Source organism: Puma concolor, chromosome D1 (genome assembly GCF_028749965.1).
Source record: "Puma concolor isolate L17-30 chromosome D1, mPumCon1.1.hap2, whole genome shotgun sequence".
In the NCBI taxonomy this organism is placed as follows: Eukaryota; Metazoa; Chordata; class Mammalia; order Carnivora; family Felidae; genus Puma; species Puma concolor.
The window spans coordinates 11,187,737-11,206,903 of NC_141676.1; the positions used below are offsets into that span (position 1 = coordinate 11,187,737).

Genomic DNA, 19,167 nt, shown 5'->3' on the forward strand with positions numbered 1-19,167 from the left:
TAAAAGGTGACGAGACCCAGCACTCTCAAGTGCAGAATGACGGGAACATCAGAAGCTGTGCCTGGGAGTCATAACATCTCTGTGTTGATACTGTGCACGCCCTGAATCCTTTCTTATGGCTAAGGAAACTTGATCCTGGTTGAAGTCTGTTGTGCCTCACGAGTTTGATTGTAAATTTACATTCAACCTCTCTGTTGCTGGAAGAACAGAGGAGACATTGCTGAGGCACTGACAGGAGACTGGAGGCTGGGAGAGGAGAAGGATGTAGGATGTTTCTCCCCCTGAATCTCTTCTCCTGAGATACCTCCAGTGGGTCTACCTCCTGACAGGCAGCCCTCCTTTCCATGGGTCCATCGCCTCTATTGGCCCCTCCACAGCTGGAATGGTGTCTCTCTGCAGTTGCTAAACTCTGAGTTGCCCCATCTTCTCCTATCTCCTCTTTCGGCTCCCACAAACCTTAGAAACTAACCCCCCATATTAAATCAGTCTATTGAACTACCTGGTGTGTTTTCTGCTTTCCTAACTGGACCCTGACTGACACAATTCAAAGCAGGAGTGGTCTTACAAAATAAAGCCTTAAGTTAGAATTTTGGAATTGAATGCTCATTTATTTTGGTAGGACTGCAGTACCGCCTCGTTGTTAGTAGAAAATGACACATTAATAATCGGTGGCATATGGTGGCATTACATCAGTTTCCCTGTCATCTATTCTTTCTTAGGGTGATGGGCCCGTTGAAGGCAAGATTTCTGGAGATCAGTCAGCTTCTGCAGTTGGCTGTGGTTGCAGTAATTATGATTAAAGGGAATATGTGGTAAGATGGCTGTTTCTATCATCATGGGTCAGCTTACAGGGATAAAATTATAAATCCAATATCTTCACCTCTCTGTTCAACTAATGGTCAGAAAACCAGACAGCTTCTATACAAGCCTGACTAGATGTAAATATTCATTATGCCCACAGGCCAGGGGAATTGGAGAACTAAAGCTAAAATGTAATTGTACAGCTTGCAGAATCACAATGAAAGTTTAGCATATCACCCACCAAAATCCCTGTTGTAAAGATGTGGTCATTGACTAGCAAGGAGTGAGATTCTGAGAATCAAGATGAGTGTTTTGAATATACTTCAAAGAATCTGAGAATCTTGGACCAATTACTTTGAAGCGGGGTTTTGTTTTTTTTTTAGTAGAATTAGCATTTCCTATCCTGACTGATCTTCCTTTTCTTGAAGATCCTGTATTAATCTAATTTGATGCAGTTTTCTTGCAAGGACATCCCTGTTCTCTTTAAAGCCTGGGCCTGTGATCATTCATTGCCTCAAGAACCATCACTATTATCAGATCCCAGTGTGACCCAAGAAGACAAGGGCAAAGTTAGACCCAACAGAGGATAGCTTAAACACAAAAATAATTACAAGACCTTCCTAATGTACATTTGCATAAACTTAAAAAACATGTGTGGGATTGGATTCTTGGTATATTAGACCAAAGAAAACAGAATATAATGTTGGATGATGCCAAACTTGTCAATATAGATGCCATTACCAGAGACTATGAAATATGCTAACTTGAACAACAGCAAGTGGCTCCAACATTTTTCTTGGTTGATCATATGAAACCTGGACTCAAAAGTGACCTACATGAAGGTCCAGAGAATACTTTCTCCACGATGAAATTAGGAAAACAGTGAGAGGAAATGGTTGGGAATAATAGTGAGAGATTTGGTCATTACAATGATCTCAGTCAGTATAAATGTCACCCTAAATTAGCCAGATTAGATAACAGTACTAAATCATCCAAGACAAGCTTGGAGCAATGACTGTAATTGACAACAGAATCAGCATAACAATAGGAATATTTTAGCCCACAGAGGTCTCTGACATCAGCTAAATGAATCATGAGGTACCTAAGCACGAAATAGGTGATCAGCTTACTAAAGTATTGCTTATACTATATAACTGGAAAAAATTCTAAGTATCACATATCAGTTATCTACTGCTGCAAAACTAACCACTCCAAACCTAGCAGCTTAACACATTTTCTCACAAATCTATGGGTGGGCAATTTGGGCTAGATTTAGCTAGATAGTCTATCAATCTTGACCAGGGTCATTCACATTATTTTATTCACCTGGGGTTCAACCAATGCTAAACGATCTAAAATCTCCTCACACAACATCAGGATGACAACTAGAATGCTTGTGTTCTCTGTGTGGCATTTCCAGAAGGCTAGCTCAGGTTCATACATGCGATGGGTCTCAGGATTCAAACCACAGAATTCAATGCAAAAGCAATTTTCAAACTTTCTCTTACATCATATTTGCTAACTTCCTATTGACCCAAGTAAATCACATGACCAAGGCCAAATTCCAGACTAAAATTAAAGATATGTCCTGTATGGAGATATAAATTTAAAAAAACACTAGCATGTAGGTATCATTTAAAATCTTGAGATTTGGGGCACCTAGGTGGCTCAGTCAGTTAAGCATCTGACTTTGGCTCAGGTCATAATCTCATGGCTCATGGGTTCAAGCCCTGCATCGGGCTCTGTGCTGACAGTTCAGAGCCTAGAGCCTGCTTTGGATTCGGTGTCTCCCTCTCTTTGCTCCTTCCCCACGCACACTCTGTCTCTCTCTTTCTCTCTCGGCTCTCAAAAATAAATAAACATTAAAAAAATTTTTTTTAATTAAGTCTTGAAACTTAATGTGATTACTAAAGGAGAAAGAAGAGTTTTAGAGATTGAATCTTCAAATATTACAACTTTTAGAAAACTTAAATGCATTAGGAGGAACCAGCAAGAGAGAACACCGAAAAGGATCGGCAGGACAGTAGAAAAAAGGAAAAAGAAATAAAAAATAACAAAAAAATTTTCATGGGAGGATGGTGTTCCAGCCAAGTAAAGTAAGTAAGTAAGTAAGGAGAAAAGAGTTATGAATGTCAGGCAAGATAAATGAGAATTTTAAAGCAACATTGAAAGCAGCAGTGTGCAAGTGACTAGTGATCCTGATAAGATCAGTTTTAGTGGAGGGGTTCAATTTCAGGCTTACTACTTCTACTTCCATTTTTATGTTTTAAGCCTTTGCCCCATCAAATCTAATCTCTCAGGAGACATAAATAAAACATAACTATGATGCTGTTCATTAGATCCCCAGAATTTACTCATCTTAGAGCTAAAATTTGTACCCTTTGACCAACATTTCCCCAGCTTCTCCAGCCTGTAGCCCCTGGCAACCATTATTCCAACATCTGCATCTATGAGTTTGACTTTTTTAAGATGCCACGTATAGGTGATATCATATGGTATTTGTCTGTCTCTGATTTATTTCATTTAGCGTAAAATCCTCAAGGTCCATCCATGTTGTTGCAAATAACAGGATTTCCTTCTTTCTCATGGCTGAATAATTTTAGCCCACAGAGATCTCTGACATCAGCTAAATGAATCATGAGGTACCTAGCCACAAAATGGGTGATCAGCTTACTAAAGTATTGCTCATAATATATAACTGGAAAAAAAGTCTCAATATCACTTATGTTATCTACTGCTGCAAAATGAACCACTACAAAACTTAGCAGCTTAACACATTTTCGCACAAATCTATGGGTCAGCAAATGTGTCAGATTTAGCTAGATAGACTATCAATCTCACACTGTACATACATACCACATTTTCTCCATCCATTCATCTGCTGACAAAACACTTAGATTGATTCCATATCTTGGCTGTCATGAATAACGTTGCAAAGAACATGAGAGTGTAGCTACCTGAGATACTGATTTCACTCCTTCGGATAGATACCCAAGAGTGGGATGACTGGGTCATATGGGATGACTGGGTCATTTTTAATTTTTGAGGCACTTCCATACCGTGTTCCATAATGACTGCACCAATTTACATTCCCACCAACATCGCGTAATGGTTCCCTTTTCTCCACACCAGTGCCAACACTCATTATCACTTTTTCATAACAACCATTCTAACAGGTGTGAGGTGATATCTCACTGTGGGTTTGATATGCATTTCCCTGCTGGTGCTAACCACCTTTCTATGGGCCTGTTGGTGATCGGTGTGTCTTCCACGGAAAAATGTCTATTCACGTCCTTTGCCTATTTTCCAATCGAGTTGTAGGATTTCCTTATATATTTTAGATATGAATACCTTGTTTGATATGTGGCATCTGATAAATATTTTTCTTCCATTTTATAGGTTGCTTCTTCATTCGGTTTACTATTTCTTTGCTATGCAAAAGCTTTCCAGTTTTAAGTAGCCTCACTTGTTTATATTTGATTTTGTTGTTTGTGCTTTTGGTGTCCTATCCAAAAAAATCCTTGCCAAGACCAATATCAAGGAGCTTCTTTGCTAAGTTTTCCTTCCATAGGTCTGTTAGGTCTATTTATTAGTTTTCTTCAGTGATGTCATGTTTATCTGCTTCTTGTGGTCTGTATGGCCTTACGTTTGTGTCTGTGTGTTTGAAGGAGCAAACACCTCTCCATCTTTATAAACTGTTTTTGACAGGTAAAGACCTTCTCCTGTCAGGCGCCTGAACTGATGGGATTACCTCTGGGATCATAGTCATGCAGGGTTGGAACTGGATCATCTGGCTGCTGCTGGGTCCCCAGCGGGTCTGCAAACAGCAAGCCTGTTATCAGGTGCATGACGGTCCTGGCTCCTGCTGGGTCATAGCACAGGTCCCTGCACGGGCAGGACTGTCCCTAAACCACAGCTGAGAGTAGATGGAGCCAGGTCACAGGGTCACTTCAGGATCCATAGTTGGATCAAGGTCAGACAGCCTATCTCCTAGGCACTGATAGATGGGTCGCCTGCTAGGTCCCTGGGTGGGCAAGACTGCTCCCAGATCATAACTGATGTTGGAGCCAGGTCACAGCTACTTCGGGGTCCATAGCCCTAAACAAAGTCAGCAGGCCTATCACCGAAGGCTCAGATGGGCATGACTCTTCCTGGGTCCCTTGGCTGATGGTACTATTCGCAGGACCAATGCCAAACAGGGCTGTAGACAAGTCCGCAAGGGGACAAGGCTGTTTTCTGGCCTGTATCCAGGACCATGGACAGTGAGCATGGCTTCTCAGGGTGCAACAGGGAAAAGGGCCAGAAAGAAAAAAATGAGAGTTGGCAAAGTCTGTGCTTTAGCTTGTGTGGATACAGTCTTTCTTCTTTGTTGTGCCTTTTCAATAAGCTCTCCTCGGTGGCTCCACTGAGGTTTCACAACCTCTTGCTTGGAACCCAAAGCTCCCACATAAAAAAACTTTTGTCCACAGATGGCTATTAAAATTGCTGCTGTGGGGGGATATGAGTAGGGGGCCTCTTATTCTGCCATCTTGCTGACCCAGAGCAAACATTTTAAGGACAAACTGATTGTATTCTCTGATAGTTCTTGGAAGAACTCATAGACAACACTTCTTACATGTAACTTGTAGCATCTTTCCTAGTATAGCAAAAATCCACATTTGATGTGTATCTCTGTGGTTTTCCTCCTGGGTTATGAAACTCTCAGAGCACCTACTTAGAAGAAAACTGTACATCAAAAACTACTATCCCAAAGATCCTCAGGTACAAGGCTCCACCATCTTGTCTGATCCAATTTCAGAGTTACAACTTCTCTCATTTTTACACATTTCAAGCTCTTGCCCCATCAAATCTACTGTCTCAAGAGATATAAACAAAACACCACCAACTTGGAATGGAAAAGAGGAAAATACTCAATTTATTCTTTGTGTGTGTGTGTGTGTGTGTGTGTGTGTGTGTATTTATTTTTGAGAGAAGGGGGGGGGAGGGGCAGAGAGAGAAGGAGACACAGAATCCGAAGCAGGCTCCGGGCTTTGAGCTGTCAGCACAGAGTCCAACGAGGGGCTCAAACTCACAAACCGTGAGACCATGACCTGATCCAAAGTCAGACGCTTAACTGACTGAGCCACCCAGGCTCCCCTCACTTAATTTATTTTCATTGGGCTGAAGACAAGCAAGGAATGTGAATCCCAAAGTTTAGGATAGGATACGAAGAAAAATTATTTCCTCGTCCTCCCTGAACATACCTTTCAAGACTTCTTCCTGGTTTATCACAATTCTTGGACAAACACGCCTGACCACACCCCCTGACATTGTTCAACATTGCTCAATGTTTGCTTAATGAAAGAGGCTGAGGCAAGCTAAAGGAGGAGCTCTAATTACCCTCTGCCCATCACCCAATAAATAGTCAGACAAGCCCTCGCCATTCCAGAACACTGTTGGAGAGATGAGACAATCCCACCAGCTGCCCCTACTGGGGCTCCTATTGTTTTCTCTTATTCCAAGACAACTATGTGAGATCTGTGGTGAGTATGATTTGAGCTAAAATTACTCCTAGTGTGATAGTCTTCTAAAGACTAGTGGCAGGGCACTTGTGTAGAGTGACCTATTCCAGTTCTATAGGGGGTTGGATTTTATGAGTAATATAAAATGTGGCAAGACATGGTGAGGAAAGTTCCACAATGTATGTTGTTTTAAGAGAGGTTGTAGATTCAGTGCTAACTTGCCTAACCATTCTTCCTAGATTCAGATTTTCTCCACCACAGCAACCCTACTAAGTAATTATGTATTCTTCTTCATTTTCAATGATATAATATTCCCAATCCCAGAAACTTTTCAAGATCATATAAAGTATCTTTTGAATTTGAGGCACAATCTTTTTTTATTTTTTTTTGGAAGTTCAACTTATGGGTTTAGGGTTAACCCTTTGCAACTACACAGAAAAAAAAAAATAATGTTAATAATCCCTTTCAAATAATGAAGACTTCCCTCTTGTCACTTTGAGTTCAGATTTTCCAAGCTACACATCTTCTCCCTTCCAACTCTTCCTCCCAGGAGATGAGTACAAGCCCATCATCTCTCCTCTGGGTATAGGATCTGGAGATTGTGTGATCTTATTAAAAAATACTAAGTAAGAGAAAGAAAAACTGGCCAGGTTAGTCTGACCACTTACTAGCTGAATGATCCAATGTTTCTGACGTTTTTTTTTAGCTTTATCCATAAATTGAGGATAACTGGGGGAAGGTGTTGAAGGAAGTGATGTCACGAAGTCTGGTATAGCTCTCAGGGGCATGATTTCTTTTTTGTAAGTCTTTTCCCTGGAATGGAGCTTAAACCTAGTCCAAAGATGAGTAGGTGGTGCTGTCTGTGGGTACATCTTCCCGGTGTTCTGTAGCCTACAAGAAGAGAACATCACCACAGCAGAGCCTTGTGTTCACACAAGCTAAAGCACAAAATCTGCCACTTCTAAGTTTTCTTCCTAGCCTGTCATTTCCTCTGTTGTATCCTAAGAATTGGGGGTCTCTGTGGAGGCTTTGAAGTTCAATTCATTGTACAAAATGATTGACTCTGTCTTTAGTGGTCAAGGAAACTGATGAGTTGTTGACCAGGAACTGAAAAGTCCATTTCAGTGCCAGAAAATCTGCTGACCTAGATGCTTCCACAATATCTCAAACATGATTCAACAATTGTCCAATTGTTCTTGTAACAAACCATGACCTTTCTGTAACCAGTGATTCAGATCTCCACAACTCTCTTTTAAAGAGAAAAATGGTGAAGGGGTGCCTGGCTGGCTCAGTCAGAAAAGCATGGGACTCTTGATCTCCAGGTCATGATTCTGAGCCTCACATTAGGCATAGAGAACTCACGTTTCCTTGATTCTCTACACATAATGATTGCAGCTCCAGTTGAGCTAAAAGTTACAGTATGTATGGTATTTTGCAGTTTTTACATGATTTGTTGTCCAATATCTGTAAAACAGATGTTAATATCCACAATTTTAAAACAAGGAAACTGAAGGTCAGGAAAGTTACATAAGTCACTTGGAAAGATGGAAAAGGGAAAGAACTGAATCAAGCAAATAGAAAGGACTACAGACTGGGAGTCAGAAGATGCATATTCTAGTCTCCATTAAGCCTTCAATTACCAAGGTTTCTTTAAGGACACGTCGGCTAGACCTCATCTTCAAAATCAGGGAATGATACTAGATCTCCCAGGAAGGACTGATATTCTGCCAGCACACAACAGTAAGGCTGAAACAGTATTAAAACATTGAAACACTTCCATGATGGTTGGTAAAGGAGTATAACCTGATGTAGCAGAGGCTCCAGACTCACCTTTGTACCTGTTCCAGTCACATAGCTAGTGACCACTGGACAGTTCCCTCTGTGCCATATCTGTTACTAAATATTTTAATGCCTAGGGCTCTTGTTCCTTAATGTTTTCTTAATGTGTATTTCCTATTTCTTCCCTCCCCTGCCACAGAGGTAAGCAAAAACAACTATACTGATCTAAACCCTCTGATAAACACAATGATCAATTCAAAATATACCAAAGGAATCCAAGCTGCCAATGTCCTGTTGTCCCTCAGAATTGGTGGGATCCTGAACCAATGCCAAGAACAACAGCTGATCCAACAAGTCAAACTCACTGTGTATTATAAAGGTGAGTGCCTATAGTCTCCAGAAGATTTAGAACACTAACTTATCCATATAGGTTATCTCTAGCAAGAGATATTTGGAAAATATTGTGTGTCCAAAGTATACTTGCTACATCTATTCCAGCTGTAGAAAATTTGAGGGGACATAAAAGTACCTCAAAACATCAATCCTCTGCCACTTTCTCTATAGCTAGACCTTACTTCTTTGGGTCCTGAAAAATATTTTCTTTCAAAAGGCCACAAGGAAAAGCAAAAGAAATTATATACTCCTATCTGCTAATATTATATACTCCTATCTGCTAAATTATATACTCCTATCTCCCCCTACACATCTCACAATATTATTATAAGAATTATGAGAAGCCTGAGCATTTTCATACTCTATGAAGCAGAACATCCAAGTCAATTATTACTATCCTGGAAAGATGGCACCCACAAAGAGAGAAAACCCCAAGGTTTCATTATCTATTTTTTTCTTTCAAATTTTACAAGGATTGTATGATTCCCAAAACCTCCCATGATTTCATGGGAAAGACGAGAATCTAGCTTGCATTTATACAGCACTGCTGGAAAAGGCTCTGCTTTGGGAATAAAGAAGAGAACAGTCAAATATTGGTATAGTGTAGGGAAAATGAAAGAACTGACAGGCAATATAAATTACAAGAAAGACAGGAGGCCAGAAAAAATCACAAGCATGTACCTTGTTCAACTTGAATATTTCTCTTTTCAGCTTCAACTTTAACCTCGGGACAGCTTGCCTTGGCTATACTGGCTTTGGGAGCATGCAAAACGCCTGATGAAACATCTATGCGTTATCCTAACCTGGTCAAAAACCTTAGAAATAAATTCAAAGCAGAAATTAAAAATATGGGTGAGAATCAAATGTTCAGAGGCCGTGGACAACCTTGTCTTCTCTTCCACTGGTTCAGAACTGAAGGAAGTTTCCCTTCAGTCTTTCCTTCTCTTCATTCTATTCATTCACATATTTTTGCAGATCACTTTCCCTTCTTCTCTCTTCCGACAGGCATCTTGAATTTTCTTTTCAAATAGATTCAACTGAGCATTGACTCTACATCAACCTTACATATGATGATGAACACACACCTACACAAGCACACACACAAATTATAGGACACTGTTCTCTTGTTCTCGAGAAGCTTGTCTTTAGACAAATAATGAAACACACCAGAAATAGCTGAGCAACACAAGACACTAATGACTGTCATAAGCACCAAAGCATACAATACTAGTGTAAGAGCTAAAGGATGGCCACAAGTACTTTATCACCTGGAAAAGTAGGCTGACCATGACAGCTGTTAGTGAGGTGCGTTGTTTTTATTTCAACACCCACCCGATATTTATCCTATTTTTCATTAGGCCTCTCTGATCCCATCTTCTTTTGAGATGGTCTCTATTTCTACTTGTAGTTTGAACACATACCATTGAAAGTGCAAGAGGCTTAGTGGTGGGAAATTTGTGTTCCAGTCCTAGCTCTGTAAACACCTCAATGTCAGGATAGTACTTTTATCATGTTAGCACTGAGTCTCCTCAGTTTTGAAATGAAAAGAGTTGAGTTGAATTTGGTAGCTCTTAGCAGCCTTTACATTTCTCAGGTTTGCTGATTTTACCAGTGATTTCCCCCTTCTATTACTCACCTCTCCTTAAATGTAAAGAAATTCTAATAAAGCAAGTAGGAATGGCTGTAAAACTTATTACTCCAGTATTATTTCCATGAGTAAGGTATTTCTTTCCTCTCTGACAGGGAAACACAATGGTAATCCACTGACTAACTACTATCAGCTCAGCCTGGATGTTTTGGCCTTATGTCTGTTCAGGGGGAAATTTTCAATCACCCAAGTTGCTAAAATCTTCAAACCTGAAAATAAAAATTTCTATTTTAAGGGACAGTTCTCAGTAGGTGAGTCATTAAACCCAATTCCTTTGGCATATCGGACACCGGTAAGTCTTTCCCTTTGAGTTTTTTGTACCAGTAAGTACTTGGACTTTTTAAAAAATCCTCTTTATGCTAGTGTCCAGGGAAAAGAATTTTCTTTTTGAGAAGAATGGATATTGGGGAGCATTTAAGCATCTTTCTAGATGTGTAGCAATCCAGTAGAAAGATCTGGTTCTTACCCTACCTCTTCTTTGAGTTATATGACCAATGGATGTTAACTCTTGACTTGAATTTTCCCATCTGTATAATAAGGATAGATTGAAAGAATCCTCATATAAGACATTTTAGGAAGTATAAGTGTTAGAGAAAAGAAACAGTGGAAGTCAGTTATCTTAACTTTGCCTCTTTCTCTAATTTATTGGGACCATTTGGATGTGTGGGCTTACTTGGACAACACGACCTCTCCAGTGACAAGGCCCAAAACTTTGATCAATAAAGTCTGTATCCCCAAAGGATAAGGACCAGAAATCTCCTGGGTCAGCTTACACATCCGAAACAAAGCCCCCTATAGAGAGCTAGTATTGTTGCCCAGCCCCTATGGATCCAGATACACACACTTATCTTTCTCCAATGGGCCCAAAGAAAATCACAACACAGTATCTCTGGATAATAAGGAGAATATGAGATTTCTCATACCATTTCTATGGGAGAGAGAAGGTACCACATCTAAAGAATGCAAGGAGAACTAAGTAATAAGACAGAAAAAGACCTTATCCTCCCTTCTTCCAATCTCTTGTCTCATCCTCCCCCTTAAGAAGGTTTATTGGAAAACAATTCTCTTAAGTGCTATTTCTTAATCAACCCAATGGAAACACTGGAAAATTGCAAAGACATATTTTACTTGGTGTATCATCCTGAATTCTCTCTATTCCTTTGCCAATATGGCTGAGAGATAAAAAAAAAAAAAAAATGAGAACAGCCAAGATGTAGAAGTGGAAGACTGTTCATGTGGATGCATCTGCAAATCCATATGTGTTTCTCTGACCAACAGGTGAGCTATTGAGTACAAGGTACAAGGGATCTTGAAATATTTGAGTGGTTAGTACTGGAGAGATGATTGCCATATTCTGAAATCCTTCTCTCCTATCATCAACTAGTGTGACCCAGTTTCCCCAGATCTGTCCCTCTTTTAGCAATGAAAATCCTACATATCAGGAGATCCCTCAGTCCAAGGCAAACTGGGATGGTTGGTCACCCTATCACCAATATGTTGTTTCCTGGCAGATACTGGTGCAATGGCTGTCCTGGCTCTGACCTGTGTGAAGAATATAACAAATGGGAAGAAAAAAACAGATATGGAGAACTTAAATAATATCAATAATCATATAAAGTCACTGATAGGGAAGATTCTTTCTCAGAAAAAAGAAAATGGTCTCCTTGGAAACATATATAGTACAGGAGAAGCTATGCAGGTAAGTCAGAGGATAAAACAGGAGACAGAGAAGGGAGTCATGAAAGAAAGAATAGCTGTATACTTTCTTATCAGCCTAAGATATTACCCATTCTCTTTCCTATACTAACTGATTTTAAGTGATTCCTCTCCCCTGATGGAAATGTATTCTCCTCACCTTCAATCCTTACCTTTCACACTCCAATGTTTCTATGAAGCTTTTCCTGACAACAATTTTTTTTTTTAAGAAATTCTAGAGTCTACTACAACCTGTCATGTTGTTCTGGCAAATGTAATTTCACACTTTACCATAAACCATTGTTTTGCATTTGCATCTTACCTCCCAAATTAGACCATTGTTTTCCAAGTAATAAAAGGCAGTGGTAGTAATGGCAGCTAGTATTTGTTGACACAGTCATTAATGAACACAACAATCCACGGAGGAAAGAATTATCACCTCCATTTCCTAGAATATGACCATGAGTCATGGAGTATCACTAACTTGCCTAACATTACAAAGTCAAAAAGTGATTCAGATGGGGATGGAAACTGTTGGTTTCAAAATTCACACTCAGCACCTACACTGTCCCGTATATGTTCCTTGAAGTCTGGGGCTTTATTCCTGCATCACTTACTGATTTCCTCAACTCTAAGGGGTAGATACAAGAAGAGAGAAAAAAAAGATTTACAGAAAAAAAATTCACTGAGTCTTTAGTCTGAATCCGAGTCTTCCAGGCCACTCCAGGAGGAGAGGGCTTTCCAAGGGACAGACGACAGCAAGGGCACAGACCTCAGGCATGAAAGAACATAACATATTTTAGGAAGATCAAGGTTTTCAACATAACCAGTGCAAGGTCCTCAGGAAAAAATTACAAGATGAAGCTAGGGACATAACAGGGATCCAATCACACAGGTTGTTTTTACTATTGTTGCTGTTGATGCTGTTGCTTGCCTTACTGAGTTTGGACCTAATAAAACAGTGGTTTCCCATCCTGGCTGCAAATTTGAATCACCCGAAGGAGGTTTGAGAAAACATTAATGTGTAGGCTCCACACCGGCCAGTTAATATAGAAACTTAGAGGTGGAGCATGAGCCTTGGTCTTGTTTTCAAACCCTCCAGGTGATGTTCACTCACAGCAGAATTGAGAGCTACGTGCCTATAACTTTTTAAGAGGAAATGAAATATGATCCCTTTTTAAAAATATTCCACAAAGGCTTCTTGACTTCTTGGTTAATTTAAAGTTTCCCTGAGAAACTACAGAGCCACATCTGTAGGTCCAGCCCAAGTAAGCCCTTGTCTTACTCCTCGGATACCCTCCTAACTTTTCCTACCCCATCATTCTGTCCCTTCAACCCAGTTCACATCTGCCACTTGGATAGTTTCTATTCAAGGACCTATCAGACTCCCCACTGCCAAGCAAAGAATATCAGACACCTCACCCAGAAACTCAAGGGTCTACCAATATGGCCCAACCTCCTTCTCCAGCCTGTTCTTCCACTATCACCCTGAGTCTCCCCAGTGCCCTCCCAGGCCAAGAGGAATCCTCTGGGGATTTTGCCAAAATGTAGAGAGTCTCATCACAGGCAGACCAAACGCTGGCTGCATCTACTTTAGCATCCTTGATAATGCTGACCCTCTGGGAATAGTGCTCCCCTGTTTATGGCACCTAATGAAATGTTGTCATACTGTCAAGACCTACCTCAAGGACCACCTTCTGCACCAAGCCTTTACAAAGTGTCACTAAATGTTTATGTGCTCTTCCTCTTCTGAAAGGCCATGGCATTGGATGCTTCTCCTAAGGCATTCATCTTAGGGGCTCCTTTATGATTATCTGTCTGTTAACAACGTTTATCAATTGCCTCCTATGTGGCTGGTATTGTTCCAGTGCTGGGGCTACAAGAGTGAATAGGGTAGAGAAAGTCTGTTCTCATGGATGCTCTTATCAGTTGTATTATTAATCAATTCCCCACCTCCCACCCATCCCCAAACTCTTTATAAACTTCTTGGTGAATGGGGCACCTAGGTTGCTCAGACAGTTAAGCATCCAACTCTTGATTTTGGCTCAGGTCATGATCATGGTCATGGTATGGAGCCCCACGTCAGGGTCCACACTGTGTATGGATCCTGCTTAAGATTTTCCCCCATCTATTTCTCTCTCTCTCTCTCTTTCTCTCTCTCTCTCTCTCTCTCTCTCTCTCTCTCTCTCAAAAAAAATAAATAAATAAATGTTTTGGTGGCAATAAGGGCATCCTAGTTATCCAAGGTGCTTCCTATATGGTCAATGTCCAATAAATATTTACCACATTGGTTAGATGTAAGCTTTCCCCTTATTTGATGTTTCTCTCACTCATTCTTATTCCCCCTCATCTTCTCTCATGCATTAGGCTCTCTTTGTCTCATCAGACTATTACAATGAAAGTAAATGGGATTGCCAACAAACTCTGGACACAGTGATCATGGAAATTCATAAAGGAGCGTTCCGTATTCCAACTGCTGCAGCTCAAATCTTACCCGCCCTGATGGGAAAGACCTACTTGAATGTTAACAAAGACTCTCCTTGTGTCTATGGCCCAGGTAGAGCACTAAAGAGCGTGATACCCTAAGATGTGAGTCTAAGGTGTTCTTAGGGACCAAGTGTGACCAGATAAATCTTTAAAGCCTAACAGTTCCCACATAGAACTCAGTCCTCTATATGTCACCAGTGATTATAACCACCTGAGGACCTGTTCTTAATGTGGTACCAGGTATTGTTCTTGGTTCAAACATTGATAAACAAGGCAGACTTGATTAAGTGATGTCTGCCTCCAAAGGGATGTTTTCTGATGGGTGGATAGAGGGATGTTCTGAGCGTTATTCCCATTCTAAACCAATTATGGTGAGTCTGACTCTCCATTATGTACAAGGAGTGATACTTCAGGGAACTCCTACATTCTGTGAGAGGAAGATGGCAATCTTATAAGGAAATTACAGTCATTTATTCAAACGACTGATTTTTCAACAAGGTATGAAAGAAGACTTTGCTTTTGTCTCTGTTACCTCTGTATCTTTTCTTTTATCTCTGTTCATTCCTGGTTCAGCCACTTATAGGTTTAGGGACCTCAGACAAAATGTTTAATCTCTAACTTCAGTGTACTAATATAAAAAAATAAAAATGATAATAGTATCTAATGTGGTTTTTTGTCTAAGGACTGAATAAGATAATCCATGTATGATGGTTAGTACAGTGCCTGGCACTTAATATGTTTTCAATAAATGTTAAGAAATAAAAAGGCACCCCCCAAAAAGGAAGCATTATTATATTCTGTACCAAAGCAAAAACAAAATCAGGAGCCTCTGTGAGAAACAGAAGCAAGTGAATTGCTCAAATTGCTGGGAATGGAGCTGAACACACGTATTTACAAGCTGGTGACTATCTTGTTTAGTCACCGAGAGATCTGCCCCTTGACTGCTGATTCTGGCTCCTTGTAGCAAATCCTACTCTGCATAAAAGGAGACTGGGACTCAGGTCGGATGGGCATGTAAACGCTAACATCATTTTTATTATTCTGAATAGTAACTCTTCTTTGCTTTTCTGTCTCTGCCAGGTGATTTCAACATCTCCACTGTGGAGCCTATAACAGCGACACCTCCTCTCTCACCCTCACAAATCCAAGTGAATTATTCTGTGGTAATAATCAAGGAAACACATTCCACCACGGTCTCCGTAGCAAATGGCTCTGTCTTCCTAGATGTGATGGAAGCAGCTCAGAAAGAAAATGCAACCCTATTTGGGTATGTCTGTATGTAACCTAAGGTGGTGGTATTTGGTGATTTTAAGGCACAGTAAGAATACATAAGCACCTGAATACAAAGTATGTTTGAAACTCTTCTTCACTGGTAACTTTGCTGTCCATCTACATCTCATGGCAAGAATTTAAAAAAGGTAAGACTTTTCATCTTCTATCACCCAGTAGGTATTAAATTAATGTTCACCTAATGGGTAAGTCCCAGGGATCTCTCTTCTGTCAGAAAAATTCTTTCAATAAGTAGAACTTTGTTAGTCACTTTGTTTTAGAACATGGTTCATTATTTTTGAATCACTGACCTCTTTGAAAATCAGATGAGGGGCACCTGGTGGCTCAGTCAGTTAAGGGTTCAACTCTTGATTTTGGCTCATGGTTCGGGAGGTTGAGCCCTGTAACTGGCTCTGCGCTGAGAGCACAGAGCCTTCTTGGGATTCTCTCAACCTCTCTCTCTGCCCCTCCCCCACGCAGGTGCACATGCTTGCTCTCTCTCTCTCTCTCTCTCAAAATAAATAAATAAATAAGCTTAAAAAGCAAAAGAAAAGCAGATGATTGCAATGGATGCTCATACCAGACACGTGAACACACACACAAAACGTGTCCTTTAAATCAGAGGTTTCACAAATGCCCTGAAGCCTCTCCATGCTCCCCCACTTTCAGATTCATGGACCCCTAGATTAGGGTTCTATGGCCCACAGAGGTCAAATATTAAAATTACAATATTGATTTTGCCTCTGAAAGATATGGTTCCTCTGACTCCCTAAATCTAATTGACAAGTATTTACTGGGTCTAGTAACAAGATGTAAGATGCCAAAATGTAAGAGAAAATTATATATGCATATATGTATACACATATATACACATATACACCACATGTACACATATATGTGTACATATATACACATATATATGTAATATGTAATGTAAAGAAATTCTATAAAGGTTGCTTTCAAGGGCTCGCAGAAAGGCAGAGAAATGTGACCAGGGAATGTGAAACAGACACTGGTCATGTCACTTTATAATAAATACAACATGAAATATTAAATTATTCTTTCCTGTTCCTCTTCCCTAAAAGAAAGCCCACTAGCTTATGGTGCCTCTAGGACATAAGGTGAACATTTTCTTCTGCACTTTAGTATCTTCAACTGTTACTACCTTGGGTCAGAAGACTAGTAGTTGTTGACTGCAGTGTCTCCTATGAAATGATGCAGGGGCAGAAACAGGGCATCATTCCTGTATGATTTAGCATGGATTATGGAGTCCCTGCAACAGAATCATCTATAGTGTTTATGAAACATGCAGATTTCTAGTCCCCACCCAGACCTACAGAATCAAAGTATCTGAGGACAGGGACAGGAAATCTGCCTTTTTGGATAATAGCTTCAAGTAATTCTTGGGTACACTGAAGTTTGAGAAATGCCCATGGAAGGTTGCCTTTAAAAATTCTAAGTTCCCATAACCCATTTACTGTCCCCACAGTTTCACAGTGGAGGAGAGATCATGGGGCCCCTACATCACCTCTGTTCAGGGCTTAACAGCCAACAATAACAACAGAACCTTCTGGGAGCTCCTGAATAACGGCCAACCGCTGGATCAAGGTAAGAGAGGGACAGATGTGAGTGACCATGCCCAAAGCATCCAGATGTGAGGGTGCAACCTTTTGTGGTGAGTGTGCTGAGGCACTGGGAAAGTGAGATCCATTATTTGGTGATTTTGTGATTAAATCACTTAACCCACTTCTCATTCTTCCTTTTCAGGAGTTGGTAGTTACATAGTGCATGAGGGAGATAATTTGGAGGTTCGTTGGAGCACATACTAATAAATTCAAACCTTCCTCAGCTGGATCTCATCCCTTTGCAATGGAATGGCAGGCGGAAAGTGGCTTCATACCTTCCTTTTCCTTTCTCTCAATTTCAGTAGGAGACCCAATAACCCCCCCCCCTTCTCTGCGTGTTCAATAAAAGGTCAACAGCTACACAAAAAGAGCGTGTTCTAACCATTTCATTTTAAAAGGGGATTATTGATGGAGGGAAGACCACTGCAAGAAGAAGGAACGGAAAAGAGACTAGACCAGTGTCTAAGCTGAGCTCTACTCAAGGTTCTACTGCTAACTGTGTGGGTGACCTTGGGCAACAGGTAGGAATGGAGATAAGGTTCTAGATCCAATGTTGAAGCAGCAGCAGATGAGATCAAGTAGGCCCAGAAGTAAGGGATGAACCAAGTGGACATTGACCTCACAGAGGCAGTGGGTAGGGAGAAAAATATTGCTCTGGAGAAAAACAGAAACGTGAGTCTTAGAGATAAAAGGTCAGTCCATAAAGCCCGAGGAATAATATCATCCCCTCACCCAGCTGTCTCCCTTGGATCCCATTTGTTCTTCTCCCACATTTATTTATCTTTTACTTCCCCATAAAAATCATCCTGATATTCATATCATCAAAATACATGTGCAGAAAAAATCACCTTTAGTGTCCATTTCAGCAGAATGCACATTTGAAAAATATATATTAAATCACATCTCAGAAGCATGAACTGAGTTGTACTTTATAACTGAGTGCTTGAGCTACATGCACATACAGTCAGGAGCAAGACAAGCCTTTAAGATGCCAAAGGGCAAATAGTTCTTCAGATAAAGCATAAAATAACCCATTTAAAGCAACCTCAGTATACACACACACACACACACACACACACACACACAGTGGAGTATTACTCAGCAATCAAAAAGAATGAAGTCTTGCCATTTGCTACTAGTGGATGGGAACTAGAGGGTACTATGCTAAGAGAAATCAGTCAGGCAGAGAAAGACAAATATCCTATAACTTCACTCGTAGGACTATAAGAGACAAAACAGATGAACATAAGGGAGGGAAGTAAAAATAGGGAGGGGGACAAAAACATAAGAGACTCTTAAATATGGAGAACAAACAGAGGGTTGTTGGAGGGGTTGTGGGAGGGGGGATGGGCTAAAGGGGTAAGGGGCATTAAGGAATCTACTCCTGAAATCATTGTTGCACTATATGCTAACTAACTTCGATGTAAATTTAAAAAATAAATTAAATAAAAATAAAAAAAATTTAATAATAACAACAACAACAACAACAACAACAACAAAGCAACCCCCAAAGGGTGCCTGGGTGGCTCAGTTGGTTGAACGTCTGACTCTTGATTTTGGCTCAGGTCATGTTCTCATGGTTGTTAGACTGAGCCCCCCTGTCAGGCTCTGTGCTGGTCATGGAGCCTGATTGGGATTCATTTTCTCTCTCTCTCTCTCCCCCTCTGCCCCTCCCCTGCTTGCATTCTATTTCTCTCTAAATAAATAAGTAAATATAAAATTAAAAAAAAAAATTGAAAGCAACCCCCAAAAGGAAGATGCCTTCAGGTAGAGTTAGTTAAGTTATTTCTATCCATGTCTCCCTCAGATGAACTGAATGTTTCTTCATGATACCCTTAGCTTCCTCTTCCCCACCAGCAACCCTGCTTTATAGTTAGGGTTTGGCCATTGCTTTCTGGTACTGATCCTTGGTCCTCAGGGTCAACGCCACCCTGTTCTTCATTAACTGGATGTGACAGATGCCCTCATA

The 19,167-nt window shown here is 40.4% G+C and overlaps 1 protein-coding gene across 1 annotated transcript; it reads left to right on the forward strand.

Annotated features, from left to right (window-relative positions):
* The first annotated feature begins 6,188 nt into the window (after positions 1-6,188).
* TCN1 (transcobalamin 1) lies at positions 6,189-17,566 on the forward strand. The gene is made up of 9 exons (XM_025915629.2): positions 6,189-6,323; positions 8,281-8,460; positions 9,186-9,326; positions 10,218-10,373; positions 11,634-11,821; positions 14,185-14,374; positions 15,385-15,571; positions 17,063-17,181; positions 17,341-17,566. The coding sequence occupies exons 1-9, from the start codon at positions 6,245-6,247 to the stop codon at positions 17,400-17,402; spliced, it is 1,302 nt and encodes a 433-aa protein (XP_025771414.1). The 5' UTR covers positions 6,189-6,244; the 3' UTR covers positions 17,403-17,566.
* The last annotated feature ends 1,601 nt before the right edge of the window (positions 17,567-19,167 follow it).